The following is a 15,753-nucleotide window of genomic DNA, read 5'->3' on the forward strand; positions in this document are numbered from 1 at the left end:
AGGGTAGAGATGGTTGGTGCTGAGGTCGGTCATCAGTATATATGACCAACCTCACAATGTCAGGTGGTTTAAACTGATACTCTGAATGAAAACTGTAAGATCATCAGGGAGCTTTCACAGAGGAACGCACGCTGGGGCCTCACCTCCATACTTGGACCCGTCGGCTGTGACTGCATTAAGGGAGAGATTGGTGTGGATGTAGCCAGGACTGATGACCGTCACCTCGATGTCATGCTGTTCCACCTCAGCCCGCAGACAGTCAAAGAAAGCCTGGGTTGCATGCTTGGAGGCCGCGTCTGCAAAGGTCGGTGACCAGGGAGGATAGGATGATGCTGGTCAGGACCCTGAACAGGAGGGCATCAGGTCTCCCACTCCAGTTCAGGGAATACCCTGTGCATCTTAACGTACATGTACTCCCTCACACAGAACATGACATAGCACATACGGTCAAAGGTTCATGGGCATTCTTGCTCCTGCAAGTTCTAAGTGTGAATTCTCTAAATTAAAAGTTAAAAAAGTCTACTGTGTAAAACATTCAGATAGTTGAGAAGAAACTAGAGTAAGAAAGCGAAAGTCCTCCCCACACCTTCAGCGCAGTTCCTCAGAGGGGCCAGGCTGCTGGTGTCTCACGTCAGCCAGGTCCCTGCACACATGAGGACATGGCCACAGGCTGCTCCTATGGTCCATGTTACTCATGCTCAGGGTTCTCTCTGTGCGGAAGGCTGGCTGGGCAGCTGCCATGTGGCTCAGGGTCACAGCCACAGAACGGGCTCAGCGTTGTTTTAGGTTTCATCGCTGAAAATCAATGTCCAGGGATGCTCCCTGCCTGCATGGCAGCATGTGTGCAAACCCACGCCAGGCCTCCTCAAGTCTGTCAGCTCCCACGGGGCAGCCTCTTGTGTGGAAGAGTCCCCAGAGTTCCACGTGCTCACCTCCTGGATCCTCCCACCTGGCCTCACAACAGCCGCGAGAGAATGAAGCGCCCCCCACCCCCAACACTTCACGACTGGGGAGCGCTGCCTGTGGGTTGGCCAGTGCGCCCAGGAGGCACCACCTTGTCCAGCCTGGGGGTTATGAAGCTTCCCGACCAAGTGTGACCTACGCCGTCACAGCCAAGAGGACGATACAATTCAGAAAGACCAAATCCAGTGGCATCTAGAAACAACTCGGTACAAAGAGCACTGTGCACCCCGCCCCCGCCCCCAGCCACCTGCGAATGCCTGGTGTGGCCCCTGCTGTCAGCTGTGATGCCCACACATTTCCTGAGGAAGCCACCCACCAGCCCGGGACAAGTGTAGACATGGCATCTCAGGGCATCCTGAGTGTGGCCGCGGGGGTGAGGGAGCTGGTGTGGGCTCACAAGCCCCACAGCTGGCCCTGGATACACGCTTGCACCAGGAGCGCTGGGATGCATCCAGCTGAGAGTGCCATGTGGCCGTCCTTGCCAGGCTTTGCCCCTCCCCTCCACACACCCTCTCCCCTCCACATACTCCCTCCTTGCAGCTGCCTCAGGTATCTGGGGGTGGGGAGCTCGGTTACAACAGTGTTTCCTTGCAGACAGTGAACCAAAGAACGTAATTACCAGGACAGTTTAGAGGTAATTGTGACATTACCTCTAACATTTTTAAACAAAAGTAGAATCTGCCTGCTGGTGCCCCGTGATGGTGCAGTCCCACCATCCTGGCACAGCTGTGCACACTGGGAGGTGAGTCTAAACTGAGGTCGAGCCGGCAGCATTCCCACTTTCTGGAACTAATCTTATTGAAACCCTCTCACAGCGATTGAGTGCCCAGAGAGAAACCTGAAGGATGCTGCACGCAGTACATCCCTGCTGCTGGCCACTGAGGAAGGCAGTTCCCTCAGGCACCGAGACAACTCCCGAGTTACGTGACGCCCATCCGTTCAGCAAGTAGGGAGCTGAGTGGAAAGATACTGTCAAGCGGGATACTGGAAGCACAGAACAGCATATAAGGGCCCCAGCGCTGCACATCTCATCACATGCAGAACTCTGGAGGCATGTGCAGTAACCGGACGGAGGGGCAGCACCTGTGGGCTGATGGTGGTGGTGGCACTGGGAGGGGGCCTGGCACGCAGTCACACGTGGCGTGAGGAGTGGAGCTGGGACTGAGCCCAGGCTTCTACTCAGGGGCACACGCCTCTCAGGTCCCCACATGCTCTGTGCTGAGCGTCCCTCGTGTCTGAATTCTGGACCAGGAGCCTGCTGTCTTCACAACAGGGGTAAACAGCAATGGACATGGGGGCAGGAGCGCCTGACGGGAGGAGGAAGCACTCACACGCAGATCGGAAAGGCAGGCTGATCTTGCCCTGGATGCTGCTGATCGCAACCACATGGCCCTGGCGCCTTCTGATCATGGCAGGCAGGAGCGCTGTGGGGAGAGGGCAGAGGTCACCGTTGCTCACATGGAGAGCCTGGGGAGGGCCACATCTGAGTGCTCGGGCCCCTGTGCCCTGCTGGGAGAACCGTGGCAGGACGACAGCATGCCTCTGCTGTGCCCTGCCTGCACCCGGTGGGTCGCCAAACACAGTGGGACGTGGAGGCAGCGACAGCGCAGGCCCAGGCCCAGAAAAGCCAACCCCGAGTTGCAAGGACAGCACTGACACCAGTGTGGAGGAAGACAGCAGGTCCAGGAAGAAAGAGCCACAGGAAATGGAAACAATGCCAGCCTGCCTGGGCGCTTCTCCCTTCTGACCCAAGGTCTTACCCTTTGTCAGAGCTACTGGACCAAAGTAGTTTGTCTCCATCACCCTCTTGTCCACGTCTGGGCTGGTGTCCACAATGGTGCCTCGGTAGCTGATCCCAGCATTATTGATGAGCACGTCCACATGGCCAAAGCACTGCAGGATCTCAGAGGCAGCCCCTGCTATGGCCCCAGGGTCTGCGAGGTCGAAGGCCACCGTGTAAGGCTTATGTGTCTGCACCTGGTCAAGTGCGACAGAAGCCAGACATACCTTCAGAGTGATGGTCTGGCCTGGCTCCTCGTGGTGGGGGCGGCCTAGCGTGAAGGACAGGCTGCAGCTTCCCTGAAGAACGTGGCCTGCCCGTCACGCTCACACCTGACCTGGGCAGCGCTGTGGGCAGGGGTCACAGCCGAGGTGAGCAGGGCCCCCTCTGCCCTGGGCCAGCAGGATGCTGTATACTGTCCCATGTTACAGAGCTGCTATGCCTCTCAAGCCAAGTCAGTTTATTCACAAAACATTGTTATACACTCCTATGTGCCTGATGCTGGAGACAGTAAAAGCAAGGCAGACACGTCTCTGTCCCAAAGCATCTGGTCTCATGGGAAAGACTGACACACTAAAGCTGTAAAGAACGTTGCAAGAAGAAAATGACCAGTGGACATTCTGACTCAGAGGATGCCCTGAACCTACGCAGATGAGGGAGGGGTGTGGAGTTGGAGAGGACGCTCGGGAGCTGCCCTCTGCCTGGACAGCTCAATGGCAGCGCCTCAGCTCTGAGGTCAAACTCTTTGAACACTTGCAGCTTCCAGGGGGCCTGCTCAGCCAGCAAAGTATAGAAAATGTTGCCTGATTTCAACCATAAGCTCTGTGTTGACCACGCCCCTGTGATGAGAAGCTGTGAGAAAGGCAACCCGCATTTCTCGTGCAGCTTCAGGAGCCAAGGAAGACCCTGTCTCCCAAACACTGGGGCTGTGTTCCAATGGTGGATGCTGTTCTGATGGCCAATCTGTGTCTTCTTGTCCTGGCTGCAGGATACAAGATAAATACAAAACACCCAGCCATGTTTCTACATACCAACAATGAATAATCTGAACAGGGTATTAGGTGAGCAAGACCATTTATAATAGCAGCTAAGAGAATTAAACCCTTAGGAATAAATCTAACTAAAGAGGTGAAAGATTTGTACATGGAAGGCGGTAAGACACATTATAAAAATGAAAATTTAAACACATGGAAAGACATCCCATGTTCATGGATTGGAAGACTGAACATTGTTGAGGTGACAATACTATCCAAAGTGATCTAGACTCAACACAATTCCTATCAAAATCTCAATGCCATTTTTGTCAGGAAAAAAAAAAATCCTAAAATCCATATAGACGTGCAGTGGCTATTCAGGAATAGCAGAACAATTTTGGAGACGAGCAAAGTTGGAAGATTCACACTTTCAGCCTTTGAAACTTAACTACTGAACTATGTGGATTAAAACAATATGGTACTGACATAACGACAGGCATATAGATCAGTGGAACAGAATAAAGTGTTCAGAAATAAACCCTCAAATTTAGATTTTTGACAAGGTTGCCAAGGCCATTCAAGAGGGAAAGGAACTCTGGACAAACTAGATATCCACGTGCAAAAGAATGAAGCTGGAGTCCTACCTATCATCTTGTACAAACATGGCCTCAAGGGTTCTCTGGTGGTCTAAGGGTTAAGAACCCGCCTGCCAATGCAGGAGGAGGAGAGTCAGTTTTGATCCCTAAATCAGGAATATCTCGTGAAGGAAACAGCAACCCACTCCAGTATTCTTACCTGGAAAATCCCATGGATAGAGGAGCCTGGCGGGCTACAGTCCATGGCATCACAAAGAGTCAGACATGACTGAGCACACACACTCAATGTCTAGAATATACACAGAACTCAACAACAACCTGATTAAAAATCAGGAACAGGACTTGAACTGACCTTTCTCCTATTGAGATATATAAATAAGCACATGAAAAGATGCTCACCACCACCTGTAATTAGGGAAATGCAAGTCAAAACCACAATGAGATTCCACTTGTATCTCCTAGGACAGGATAATTAAGAAACAGAAAACAAGTGCCGGATGTGAAGTCCGGACCCTTGTGCGGTGCTGGTGGGACTGTAACTTGGTGCAGCTGCAGTGGAAAACGGTTTGCAGTTCCTCAAAAGGTTAAACTAAATCTGCCACAGACCCTGCCATTCCACTCCCAGGGATGTCCAAAACAGCTGAAAGCAGGGACTGGAGCGGACACACGTCCACCTGTGTCCACATCGGCATTATTCACAATCGCCCAAGGTGGGGATGCCTTGCAGTGCGCCAAGAGAATGGACAGACCAAGTGTGGGACATCTGTATTCACAACGGAATACCAGTCCCTCAGAAAGAGGAAAGAAGTTCGGACACATGCTGTAAGGTAGATGAACCCTGAAGACGTTATGCTTAGAGAAACAGCTAGTCATAGAAAGACAAATAGTTTAATTTTATGAGGTATCTAGAATAGACATTTCCAGGGACTGGAAAGCGGAGGAAAAAGTGGATTAAGTGGGAACCCAAGTTTTGTTGGGGACAGACAGGTGATCATTACAAACACGGTGCATGCACTTCCTATCACTGAACTGTAAGCTTGGAAGAGGTTAAGACGGTAAATATGTGTATTCGCCCACAAATAAAACTTTAAAAGTCATTGCCAACCTCCCACCACCAAAAAGAGATGAATAGGTACTGGGGGGCACCGGGAGAACTCGCAGAGAGACCTCTCTAAGCATGCAGTGGTACAGAGTGGTGGGAATGAGCCCAGTCTACTGTGAAGACCCGCAGAGGACGGGCTGCACCTCTTCCCCAGGCAAGTCCCCCAGGTTCACTCACCTCCGGAGCCCGGGAAGCAGCAAGTTCTTGGCTGAGCTCCTTCAGGGCCTCAGCATTCCGGCCACAGAGCACCAGCCTAGCACCAGCAGCGTGAAAAACTCTGGCACATTCTAGGGGACAAGAAAGCAGCCTGTCGTCTGGGCAGACCCAGGCCTTCGGCCCCTCAGCTCAGCTCCCAGCTCCCCAGCCTCAAACCTTGGGCCGTTTCTTCCCCAAGCATTGGTACTAGCCCTGCCGTGGAGGGGTGTGGGGCTGGGAGTCAGGGCCCTCGCAGAGCCGTGTTCAGGGCTGCAACACATCTATGGGCAGGAGGGAGGCTAGAGCTGGGGGACAGACTGTTGGGTACCAGGCTCAGGATTTTCCAACAGTCTTCAGCTCTGACCCCCACTGTGAGCAGGATTCCCACTGTCACTGCAAAGAAGCTCCATGAGGCAAGGGACGTGCCCAACAGTCAGCAATGCCAGAACAGCTCCCCTGCACCCCCTCACCGAGGCCAGTGGTTTGCTGTCACCTCAATACAACAGGCACATGTCTGCCAGGGGCGCTTCTGTGGACACATAGGACTCTGGTGAGAGGGGGTGGGGAGACCCCCCAGACCCCCCCAGGGCTGTTCCTCCTGAGATTGCCCAGGCCCAAGGGCTCATAGACACATGCTCTCTGCACACTACATTGCTCAGTTGTGTCCAATTCTCTGTGACCCCACGAACCGTAGCCTGCCAGGCTCCTGTCCATGGGATTCTCCAGGCAAGAATACCACAGTGGGTTGCCATTTCCTCTCCACACAGTGAGGACAAAGTGGGGAGGCTGACAGCCTTGCAAGGAGGTTAAAGAACAGCAGGGGGACAATAAGGGGGGACATCATTTTAAAATGATCGGGGGCAGGGGGGTGAGACCAGGCTCCTCTGAGTCACTAGGGCATCCAGGTGACAACTAAGACCGTGGCAGGGCAGAGTCTGAAACTGCCTGGGCACCTGTCTACATCAGCATTCTTTGGAGGCAAAGCAAAAAGCGGGCTTGTCAGGAGGGTTCCAGGCAGCTCAGAAATTCAGAGAAGGAGCTGAATGGTCCAGACAGGGGGACAGGAGTGGGCTGCACAGGGTCCCAGGCAGCAGGAGCCCAGCTCTCTGAATGCTGGCAGGTCCCTTCCCCACTTCATCCCCCAGCCTCTCCACACAGGGGATGGGGCTGCAGACAACTCTGGGGTCCCACAGACACCGCTCCCCAGCCCCACAAGGGGCCCTCTGACCCGTTCCCTCCAAGCTCTGGTGTTAGAATTTGAGGGAAGGGCCAGATTGGCCATGGTGGGGGCAGAATCACCAGGACTGGGCCAGCCAGGGTTACCTGGGAACCCCAAGACCACAATGGGAAGGGCGGCAGGAGCAAGGAGTGATGCACCAAACACGGCCGAGTGGTGACTGCCATGAAGCTCAAAGCTCCTAGGTCAAGAGGACGGACGTGAGCGAGACTTCCTGTGACGGACTCAGTCTCCCTGAGAGGCCTCCACATCCTCACTTCCCTCTTGTGAGGACTGAGCGCATCACAGCAGCCTCAGGCAGACAGAAAGTGCCAGCCAGGGCTAAGTGTGTTTCTAAGCCGCCTTTTTAGACTGCTCAAGGGACATCCTTGGTGGTCTACTGATGAGGACTCCCCACTTCCACTTCAGGGGGCGACCATTCAATCCCTGGTTGGGGAATTGAGATCCCTCATGCCATGCTGCAAGGCCAAAAAATAAATTAAAAAACTGGATGTTGGCAAAAATGGAAACGTGGGGTTTAAAGGGCCACAGCCTTTCCTCACTGGAGGTCTGGCCTCGCTCAGGTGCTCACGAGCAGGTCTGTGCAGCCCCCACCGCCCCAGCTGACCATGCAGCCACCCGAGGTATCAGACTGAGTCTCGGGCCCAGTGGTCAAGTGGAGTCTTGGTGCTGTGGGCTCACAGGAGGGGCACGGATCCAGGGATGGAGGAGGCTCTGGGGTCCAGGCGACATCCTTCCCCGGCCAAAGTGAGGGCCTAATGCCAGCATCCCTCAGGAAAGGAGGGGGGAGGTTCCAGGTGACAACGCCCTCTTTCCAGACACAGCTCCTCCGGCAGTCTCGCTCGCTCCCCTGATCCAGGTGGAGCTTTCTGGAAGGAGGTTCAGGTCGTGTGGTGTCATCTTCCCTGAAGCCCACCCTGACCAAGGGCTCAAACCCAGACTGAGTTGAGCCCCTGCTCTGGCCCTGGGTGGGTTGCTTGGGCCACAGCCCAGATGAGTCTCCTTGGGTGGGGTGGGGTAGGGGTGGGGGTGCTCTCACAGAGACCCTCAGCGTTCCCGAGGCCAGTTTCCTACCATTCCCAAAGCCCTGCTGGCTTCCTCATCCCGTTTCATCCTGACCTGACCACCACAGGGGACATTCTGTGAGCTGCCACCAAGACATAAGGTGGGGGACACAGGGGTCCACACGGCTTCGGAGACTGTCATCCACATCTCAGAGAAACAAAGGGAGGAAATTAGAGCTTGTTCAGGAGTGACGGGGATGCAAACAGACTGGGGAGAAAAGCTGATAGAGAGGAAGAAGGGTGGAGGGAGAAGGAGCACACTTAGCTCGGCTGCCAGCCAGTCCCCAGGCCTCTAGCCCTGCTGGCTTATAGCCCCCCAGCTGCTCACAGCCGCAGAACCAAGATGTGTCCCTTCACTGGGTGCCCTGTGATCTACAGGACAAGCCGGCAGACACAGCAGGAGGAACACAGAGGGCCGTCTGAGCACCCAGCAGGTCTGCCAGGCCTCCAGGTGGCCGACGTGGGCAGAGCCACGAGGGTGGGCGAGGTCTCCTCCCCACAACCCATGGGCAGTGGCCAAGGGGTTTCTGTACTGAGGCCGGAGGGGAAGAGACACACGGCCTCCTGGCCCTCTGATGAGACCCAGGAAACAGCAGGAAGAGCAGTCACGCAAGGCCACAAAGGCCCCAGTGCTGCCGGAAGAAACCGGGCGAAGAGAGGACGGCCTCTCCCCTGCGCATGCGCACGCTGGCCCCGCAGCCTGCCTCTCCCGCACAGCCAACCCTCAGGTGCTCTTCAAGGACATTTAAAAAACGCTCCTCTGCTGCGAAGCTGAGGCCGCTAAGAATCTATATTTAGAGCTGAGTAAGGTCAGAGGCTCGGCTGTGGCTTGGGACCGGGAGATCTGATGACAGACCTCAGGTCACCCCCAAGACCTCAGCTGAACACCATGCTGGCGCACGCACGGACCCCTGCTCCCCGAGGCCTGCAGGCCCCCTGGCCACCAGCAGTCCAGTCCTCATCTGCTCCCCCATGTTCCTGCAGCCCCCGCACAGCCCTGCTACTCTGGGCCCTTCCTGCCCCTGTCGCCGCCTCCCCAGGGAGAGGAGATGCAGGCTCCCATTTGGCTTCAGGTTTCTGCCTACAGATCCCAGGAGGAGTCACGCCTTCTCTGAGCATGTGGAGGACTTGGGAGATGAGCCCGAGCCAGCACACACCTGGGTGCCGTGCCTGCCGGCTGCGGGGAACACATGGGGTACACAGGGGCAGAAGTCCCTCCTCTCTGCAGGACCCGGGCTCCCCGAGGGGAGGACCCTGCCTCCCATCATCTGTCCCAGCACGTGGTGGGAGACACAAAGGTGCTGGGTATACCCCAGCGCAGGGCGCCTCTCGGCCTCTTTCCACGGAACTGAGCACCAGCATGGGGAGTATGTAGGGTGGCATGGCACACGTGCGGATTCCGACACACCTGCACTAGCACACTGCTGAGGGCAGCCTGGGACCCAGAAGCTCCATGTGGATCTAGAACCAGACTAGAACCAAGCTTAACTGGAGACCAGCTAAGGAACAGCTGATGCCTCGTTGATGCTGTCCTGATCTGCCCGGATACAGGTGGAGGCCCCGTGAAGAGCAGTGAGGAGAAGGTGACGCCAGAGCCTTAAACCAGGGATGTGGATGAATCCAGTAAAGACCCTCAGAGAAGCAAAAACATTCTTCAATTCAATGGACATAAGTTTGAGCAAACTGGAAGACGGTGAAGGTCAGGGAAGCCTGGCGTGCTGCAGTCCATCTCTGGGGACCTCTTTGAGTTGGACACAAAGGAGCGACTGAACAACAACTGGGAAGCTGGGTGCCACCACATACAGACACCCATCTCCACACTGACCGGCACTGAGGCCGCCCCGCACACTTGTGTGGCCTTCTCCCTGGCTGCCACCTCCAGCCCTGGTGCTCCCACGGCCTTTTCCTCCTGGACCAGGGACAGAGAGGCCCTCGCTGCCCAGTCACCAACTGACCTCACGTGTCTGCACCCGCGCCCCTGGCCCCTCCCCAACAGCACTGCCCCACGACCCACCTCGGCCCAAGCCCGACGTGGCGCCAGTGATGACCACCACGGCGTTCCGGATGTAGGCCCTCATGCGCAGCCATTGAAGCAGCTTGAAGAGGCCGAAGAGGCCCACGCAGCCCAGGAGCAGGGGCAGAATGGCCGTGGAGGTAATGAAGTCCATGACCCGCACCCTCAGCAGACTCTTCCTGGAAGAACAAAGCACATAAATTAGTGACGAGCTGGGGGGATGCCAGGGACTTGGCCACCCTCTGCCCCTGAGTCTGACACAGACCCCAGATCCCGCATCTGGGCCTCAGTTCTGAGCCCAGCAGGATCTCCCCAGGCCCCGCACCCGTGTGGACCGTTCAGCATGATAGAACCAGTTTCCTCTCTGTAGGGACACAAGTGGGCATCGCAGGCTGAGCTGGGTGGCTGAGGACCCGCTCCTGGAGTGTGTCAGCACCCACCGGAGTCCCCTCAGAAACCTGTTTCGAGGAAATTGATACCACAGTTTTCATTCCAATCCCAAAGAAAGGCAATGCCAAAGAATGCTCAAACTACCACCCCATTGCACTCATCTCACATGCTAGTAAAGTAATGCTCAAAATTCTCCAAGCCAGGCTTCAGCAATACGTGAACTGTGAACTCCCTGATGTTCAAGCTGGTTTTAGAAAAGGCAGAGTAACCAGAGATCAAATTGCCAACATCCGCTGGATCATTGAAAAAGCAAGAGAGTTCCAGAAAAACATCTATTTCTGCTTTATTGACTACGCCAAAGCCTTTGACTGCATGGATCACAATAAACTGTGGAAAATTCTGAAAGATGGGAATACCAGACCACCTGACCTGCCTCTTGAGAAATCTGTATGCAGGTCAGGAAGCAATAGTTAGAACTGGACATGGAACAACAGACTGGTTCCAAATAGGAAAAGGAGTATGTCAAGGCTGTATATTGTCACCCTGCTTATTTAACTTATATGCAGAGTACATCATGAGAAATGCTGGACTGCAAGAAACACAAACTGGAATCAAGATTGCCAGGAGAAATATCAATAACCTCAGATATGCAGATGATACCACCCTTATTGCAGAAAGTGAAGAGGAACTAAAAAGCCTCTTGATGAAAGTAAAAGAGGAGAGTGAAAAAGCTGGCTTAAAGCTCAACATTCAGAAAACAAAGATCATGGCATCTGGTCCCATCACTTCATGGGAAATAGATGGAAACAGTGTCAGACTTTATTTTTTGGGGCTCCAAAATCACTGCAGATGGTGACTGCAGACCAACCTAGATAGTATATTCAAAAGCAGAGACATTACTTTGCCGACTAAGGTCCGTCTAGTCAAGGCTATGGTTTTTCCAGTAGTCATGTATGGATGTGAGAGTTGGACTGTGAAGAAAGCTGAGCGCCGAAGAATTGATGCGTTTGAACTGTGGTGTTGGAGAAGACTCTTGAGAGTCCCTTGGACTGCAAGGAGATCCAACCAGTCCATTCTGAAGGAGATCAGCCCTGGGATTTCTTTGGCAGGAATGATGCTAAAGCTGAAGCTCCAGTACTTTGGCCACCTCATGCGAAGAGTTGACTCATTGGAAAAGACTTTGATGCTGGGAGGGATTGGGGGCAGGAGGAGAAGGGGACGACAAAGGATGAGATGGCTGGATGGCATCACTGACCCGATGGACGTGAGTCTGAGTGAACTCCGGGAGTTGGTGATGGACAGGGAGGCCTGGCGTGCTGCGGTTCATGGGGTCGCAGAGAGTCGGACATGACTGAGCGACTGAACTGAACTGAATATTATTTCCAATTCCTGGTATTTGTGAAATGAGAAAAGTTTTTCTGTAAAAAAGGAAAAAGGAAGCCATACAATCCTTACACTCCTCTCAGAAGAGACATCCTCTGGACGGTGTCCTCAGTGGCTATGGGCCTCAGGACGCCCCAAGGGACTCACAGCATGGTGAGCACCCTCTGCGATGCAGGCGCAGACTCAGGCCTGGAGCGGAGGCCCTGCACACTGTGGCCTGTGCCCGCCCAGTGTCACTGGTGAGCCACGTCCCCCCAAAAATCGGGAGGCCATGGCAGTGGGCACACAGCGTGCACACTGTCCACTCCTTCCAGGACTTACCCCCCGACTCCCCACACCCCCATGCCCAGAGGGGAGACACGGGCCTAAAGGCACGTTGAGGAGGAGCTGAGGGGAGCAGTACCGTGCGTGCCGCCCAGAGAAGGTGGCCCCAGGCCCTCCAGGACCATGAGATTAGGGGCTCAGAGAAGAAGGGCTGCAAATCAGAAGGGACTTCAATCATTCGTCAGACTGAATGACTACAGTGTCCTTGCCCAATCCCAAGCCCTCAGTTGAGTTCAGTTGCTAAGTCGTGTCCGATTCTTTCCAACCCCAAGGACTGCAACACGCCAGGCTTCCCTCTCCATCACAAACTCCTGGAGCTTGCTCAAACTCATGTCCATCGAGTCAGTGATGCCATCCAACCATCTCATCCTCTGTTGTCCCCGTCTCCTGCCTTCAATCTTTCCCAGCATCAGGGTCTTTTCCAATGAGTCAGTTCTTCACATCAGGTGACCAAAGTATTGGAGTTTCAGCTTCAGCATCAGTCCTTCCAATGAACATTCAGGACTGATTTCCTTTAGGATTGACTGGTTTGATCTCTGTGCAGTCCAAGGGACTCTCAAGAGTTTTCTCCAACATCACAGTTCAAAAGCATCAATTCTTCAGCACTCAGCCCCACATATATAAGGATGTGTTTCCCCTCTTCCCATGACAGCATCCACTCTGGTGCCTCAAAGGTAGGAACACATGGAATCCTCACGGGCCCACCTGTGTGTGTGTGCCTGTGCTGCACTGACCCTGACGTCCAGGTTTGTGAGGGCCATCGTGATCTAAGCTACAGGCTCTGTTCCAATCGGAACTGTCAACGAAGCTATTTCAGTATTCAGATTAACTTTTCACCTGCCTTTCCCATACACCTAAATTCTTAATCAGCATAAAAAATTAACATCTGTGGACAAATATCTGCAAAAATGACTCTTTCCTATCAACCTCTCCTTAATCTACTTCTGAAACACCTCAGCTACTGTCTGCTAAGTGGGCACATTCCCCTCTCACCCAACACTGCCAAGCCCACACATGGATGTCCTGGCAATCCAAGTGGCTTCCAAAGCACCTAGCTCTTTACCTGGGTACGACTGGCATCAATGCCTGCCCTCAACTGAACGTTCAGGTGGGGCTGATCTCCAGAAGCAAGGTGAGGACCTAAACGTCCTTTGTTTGGCACCTAGGAAGTTCTCAGAGAGGTTCAGTGCAGGCAGGAGCGCCTCTGGCACCCATGGATCTGTGGGTGCTGCCTGGGAGCCTTCACAGGGCCCAGCCCTGAACACTGTGGGTACACTTCCACCCAGGAGAACGGCTGTGCGGGAAGAGCTTTATCCCCTTGGCAACCCCAGATCCTCATACCAGGTAGGTCCCAAGAAGGAGCACACTGCTTGGCTCAAAGGACCCAGGCCCAGCCACTGCCCAGGAAGCCCAGGAGGTGGGGATACTGCTTATGGAAGGACAACAGGCTCAGCTTTCCGGAGACCACAGCCCTGTGGAGTCTGCTCATCTCAGGCTTCACCGAAGGCTAAAAGTGAAGCACCAAGCACCAGCATGCAGCCCTGTTGCCTCCCAAATTCCGAGGTTTCCGAGACCATCTGGAGAACACAAACACACGGTGGTGGCAGCACAGGGGCTCAAAGACGAGACCTTGCCTGGCTGGCACAACCTGCTTCGGCCTCTTACCAGCCTGAGTGGGGACCACTCCGCTCGGGTCTTGGCACCTGAGTTTGTAAAGCGAGGTCTGTAAAACAGGTTTGTTACAAAGGATGAATTAACACATAGAAGTATGTGTACGGTCCCTGGCCAAGGGTAAGAGCTCAGTAAACACAGCTGGCACCACCAGCAGCATCATGACCCATCACTAACTGAAAGCCCAGGAATCAGTTTCACAGCAATCAGATCTCCAAGGTTGTCTGAAGGGGTCTCTGGTTTATGAAATAAAGGAAATTCATCAAATATTGCTATAATTTAATGTTTATGACTCATAAACCTCCTGGTTTAATTAAAGTAACAAATAGGAAGAAAGAGACAGAATCCCATATCCCAGACTTCCCTAGTGGTACAGGGGATAGGAATCTACCTGCCAATACAGGGACACAGGTTCAACCCCTGGTCCCAGAAGATTCCACATGCCATGGAGCAACTAAGTCCACACACCACAACTACTGAGCCTGTGCTCTAGAGCCCGGGAGCTGCACCTACTGAGCCCATGTGCCCTAACTTCTGAAACCCAAGCTCCCTAGAGCCTGTGCTCCACAAGAGAGAAGCCACTGCAGTGAGCTCACATACCACAACTAGACAGCAGCCCCAGCTCACCACAGCTAGACAAAAGCCTGCACCACAATGAAGACCCGCACAGCCAAAAATTTAGAAATAAATAACACTGAATATTAACACACAGAAATTGGTTTCATCACTTTACACTAACAATGAAATACCAGAAATGAACAAGCAATCCCTTTAAAAATACCATGAAACAAATAAAATAAAATACTCAGGAATAAACCTGACCAAGGAGGTAGAAGATTTATATGCTGAGAACCATAAAACATTAATAAAGGAAACAGAAGGTAATTCAAGGAAATGGAAAGATATCCTGTGTTCTTCAATTGGGAGAATATTGTTAAAATGGCCATGCTACCCAAACTAATATATAGACTTAATGTGACCCCTATCAATTTACCTATGACATTTTTCACAGAACTAAAACAAATAATCCTAAATCTTATATGGAACCATTAAATACCCTGAATTGCCAAAGCAATCCTGAAGAAAAAGAACACAGCAGGAGGCATAAACTTTCCAGCCTTCAGATAATACTACAAAGCTACAGTCATCGAAACAGCATGGTATTGGCACAGAAATAAACACATGGATCACAGGAAAAGAACACAGAGCCCAGAAATAAATTCAAAGGCCTATGGACACTTTTCCAGTAAGCAGCCTGAGGTGACCCCTAAAAATGGTGCGCTATTCACTTGACCCAGAAAACCCCACAAAATCATGCAAATCAAGAGGTTCAAATCTTCGTGTTCACCTGAAGAACATTCGTGAAAACTGCCCAGGCCATAAAGGGTATGCATATCCAAAAAGCCACCAAGTTTCTGAAGGATGTCACTTTAAAGAAGCAATGCGTGCCATTCCGTCATCACAATGGTGGAGTTGGTAGGTGTGCACAGGCCAAACAGTGGGGCTGGATGCAGGGTCAGGGGCCCAAAAAGAGGGCTGAGTTTTTACTACACATGCTCAAAAATGCAGAGAGTAATGCTGAACTTAAGGGCTTAGATGTAGATTCTCTGGTCATTGAGCACATCCAGGTGAACAAAGCCCCCAAGATGCGACGCAGGACTTAAGAGAGCTCACGGTTGGATCAGCCCCTACCCGAGCTCTCCCTGCTACATTGAGATGATCCTTACTGAAAAAGAACAGAGTGTTCCTAAACCAGAAGAGGAGCTTGCACAGAGAAAAAGATATCCCAGAGGAAACTGAAGAAACAAAAACATATGGCTTGGGAATAAATGCCACAAAAAATAAATGCAATAAAAGTAAAAAAAAAAAAAAACTTATGGACAGTTAATCTTCAACACAGGAGGCAAGCACATACAATATGGGGGAAAAAAGTATGTTCAGCAAGTGGTGCTAGAAAACCTGAACAGCCACATGTAAATCAACGAAGTTAGAACACATCCCTCACACCATACACAAAAATAAACTCAAAATGACTTACAGATGTGTCTGACTCTTTGTGA

At 52.8% G+C, this 15,753-nt stretch overlaps 1 protein-coding gene and 1 pseudogene across 5 annotated transcripts in view; one reads left to right on the forward strand and one right to left on the reverse strand.

Moving 5' to 3' along the window:
* DHRS7B (dehydrogenase/reductase 7B) overlaps positions 1 to 15,753 on the reverse strand; it is a 43,633-nt gene that overhangs the window by 1,654 nt on the left and 26,226 nt on the right. For all 5 annotated transcript variants that reach the window (XM_040245758.1, XM_040245760.1, XM_040245759.1 and 2 more), the window contains 5 exons: positions 9,926 to 10,104; positions 5,593 to 5,702; positions 2,724 to 2,940; positions 2,295 to 2,387; positions 144 to 296 (listed from right to left, as the gene is read on the reverse strand). In XM_040245758.1, the coding sequence (XP_040101692.1) occupies positions 144 to 296; positions 2,295 to 2,387; positions 2,724 to 2,940; positions 5,593 to 5,702; positions 9,926 to 10,104 (752 nt within the window). The remainder of the gene's footprint in view (positions 1 to 143; positions 297 to 2,294; positions 2,388 to 2,723; positions 2,941 to 5,592; positions 5,703 to 9,925; positions 10,105 to 15,753) is intronic.
* Positions 14,910 to 15,567, forward strand: LOC120867365 (annotated as a pseudogene).

The sequence above is a fragment of the Oryx dammah genome, unplaced genomic scaffold (assembly GCF_014754425.2).
Source record: "Oryx dammah isolate SB20612 unplaced genomic scaffold, SCBI_Odam_1.1 HiC_scaffold_8, whole genome shotgun sequence".
Lineage (NCBI taxonomy): Eukaryota > Metazoa > Chordata > Mammalia > Artiodactyla > Bovidae > Oryx > Oryx dammah.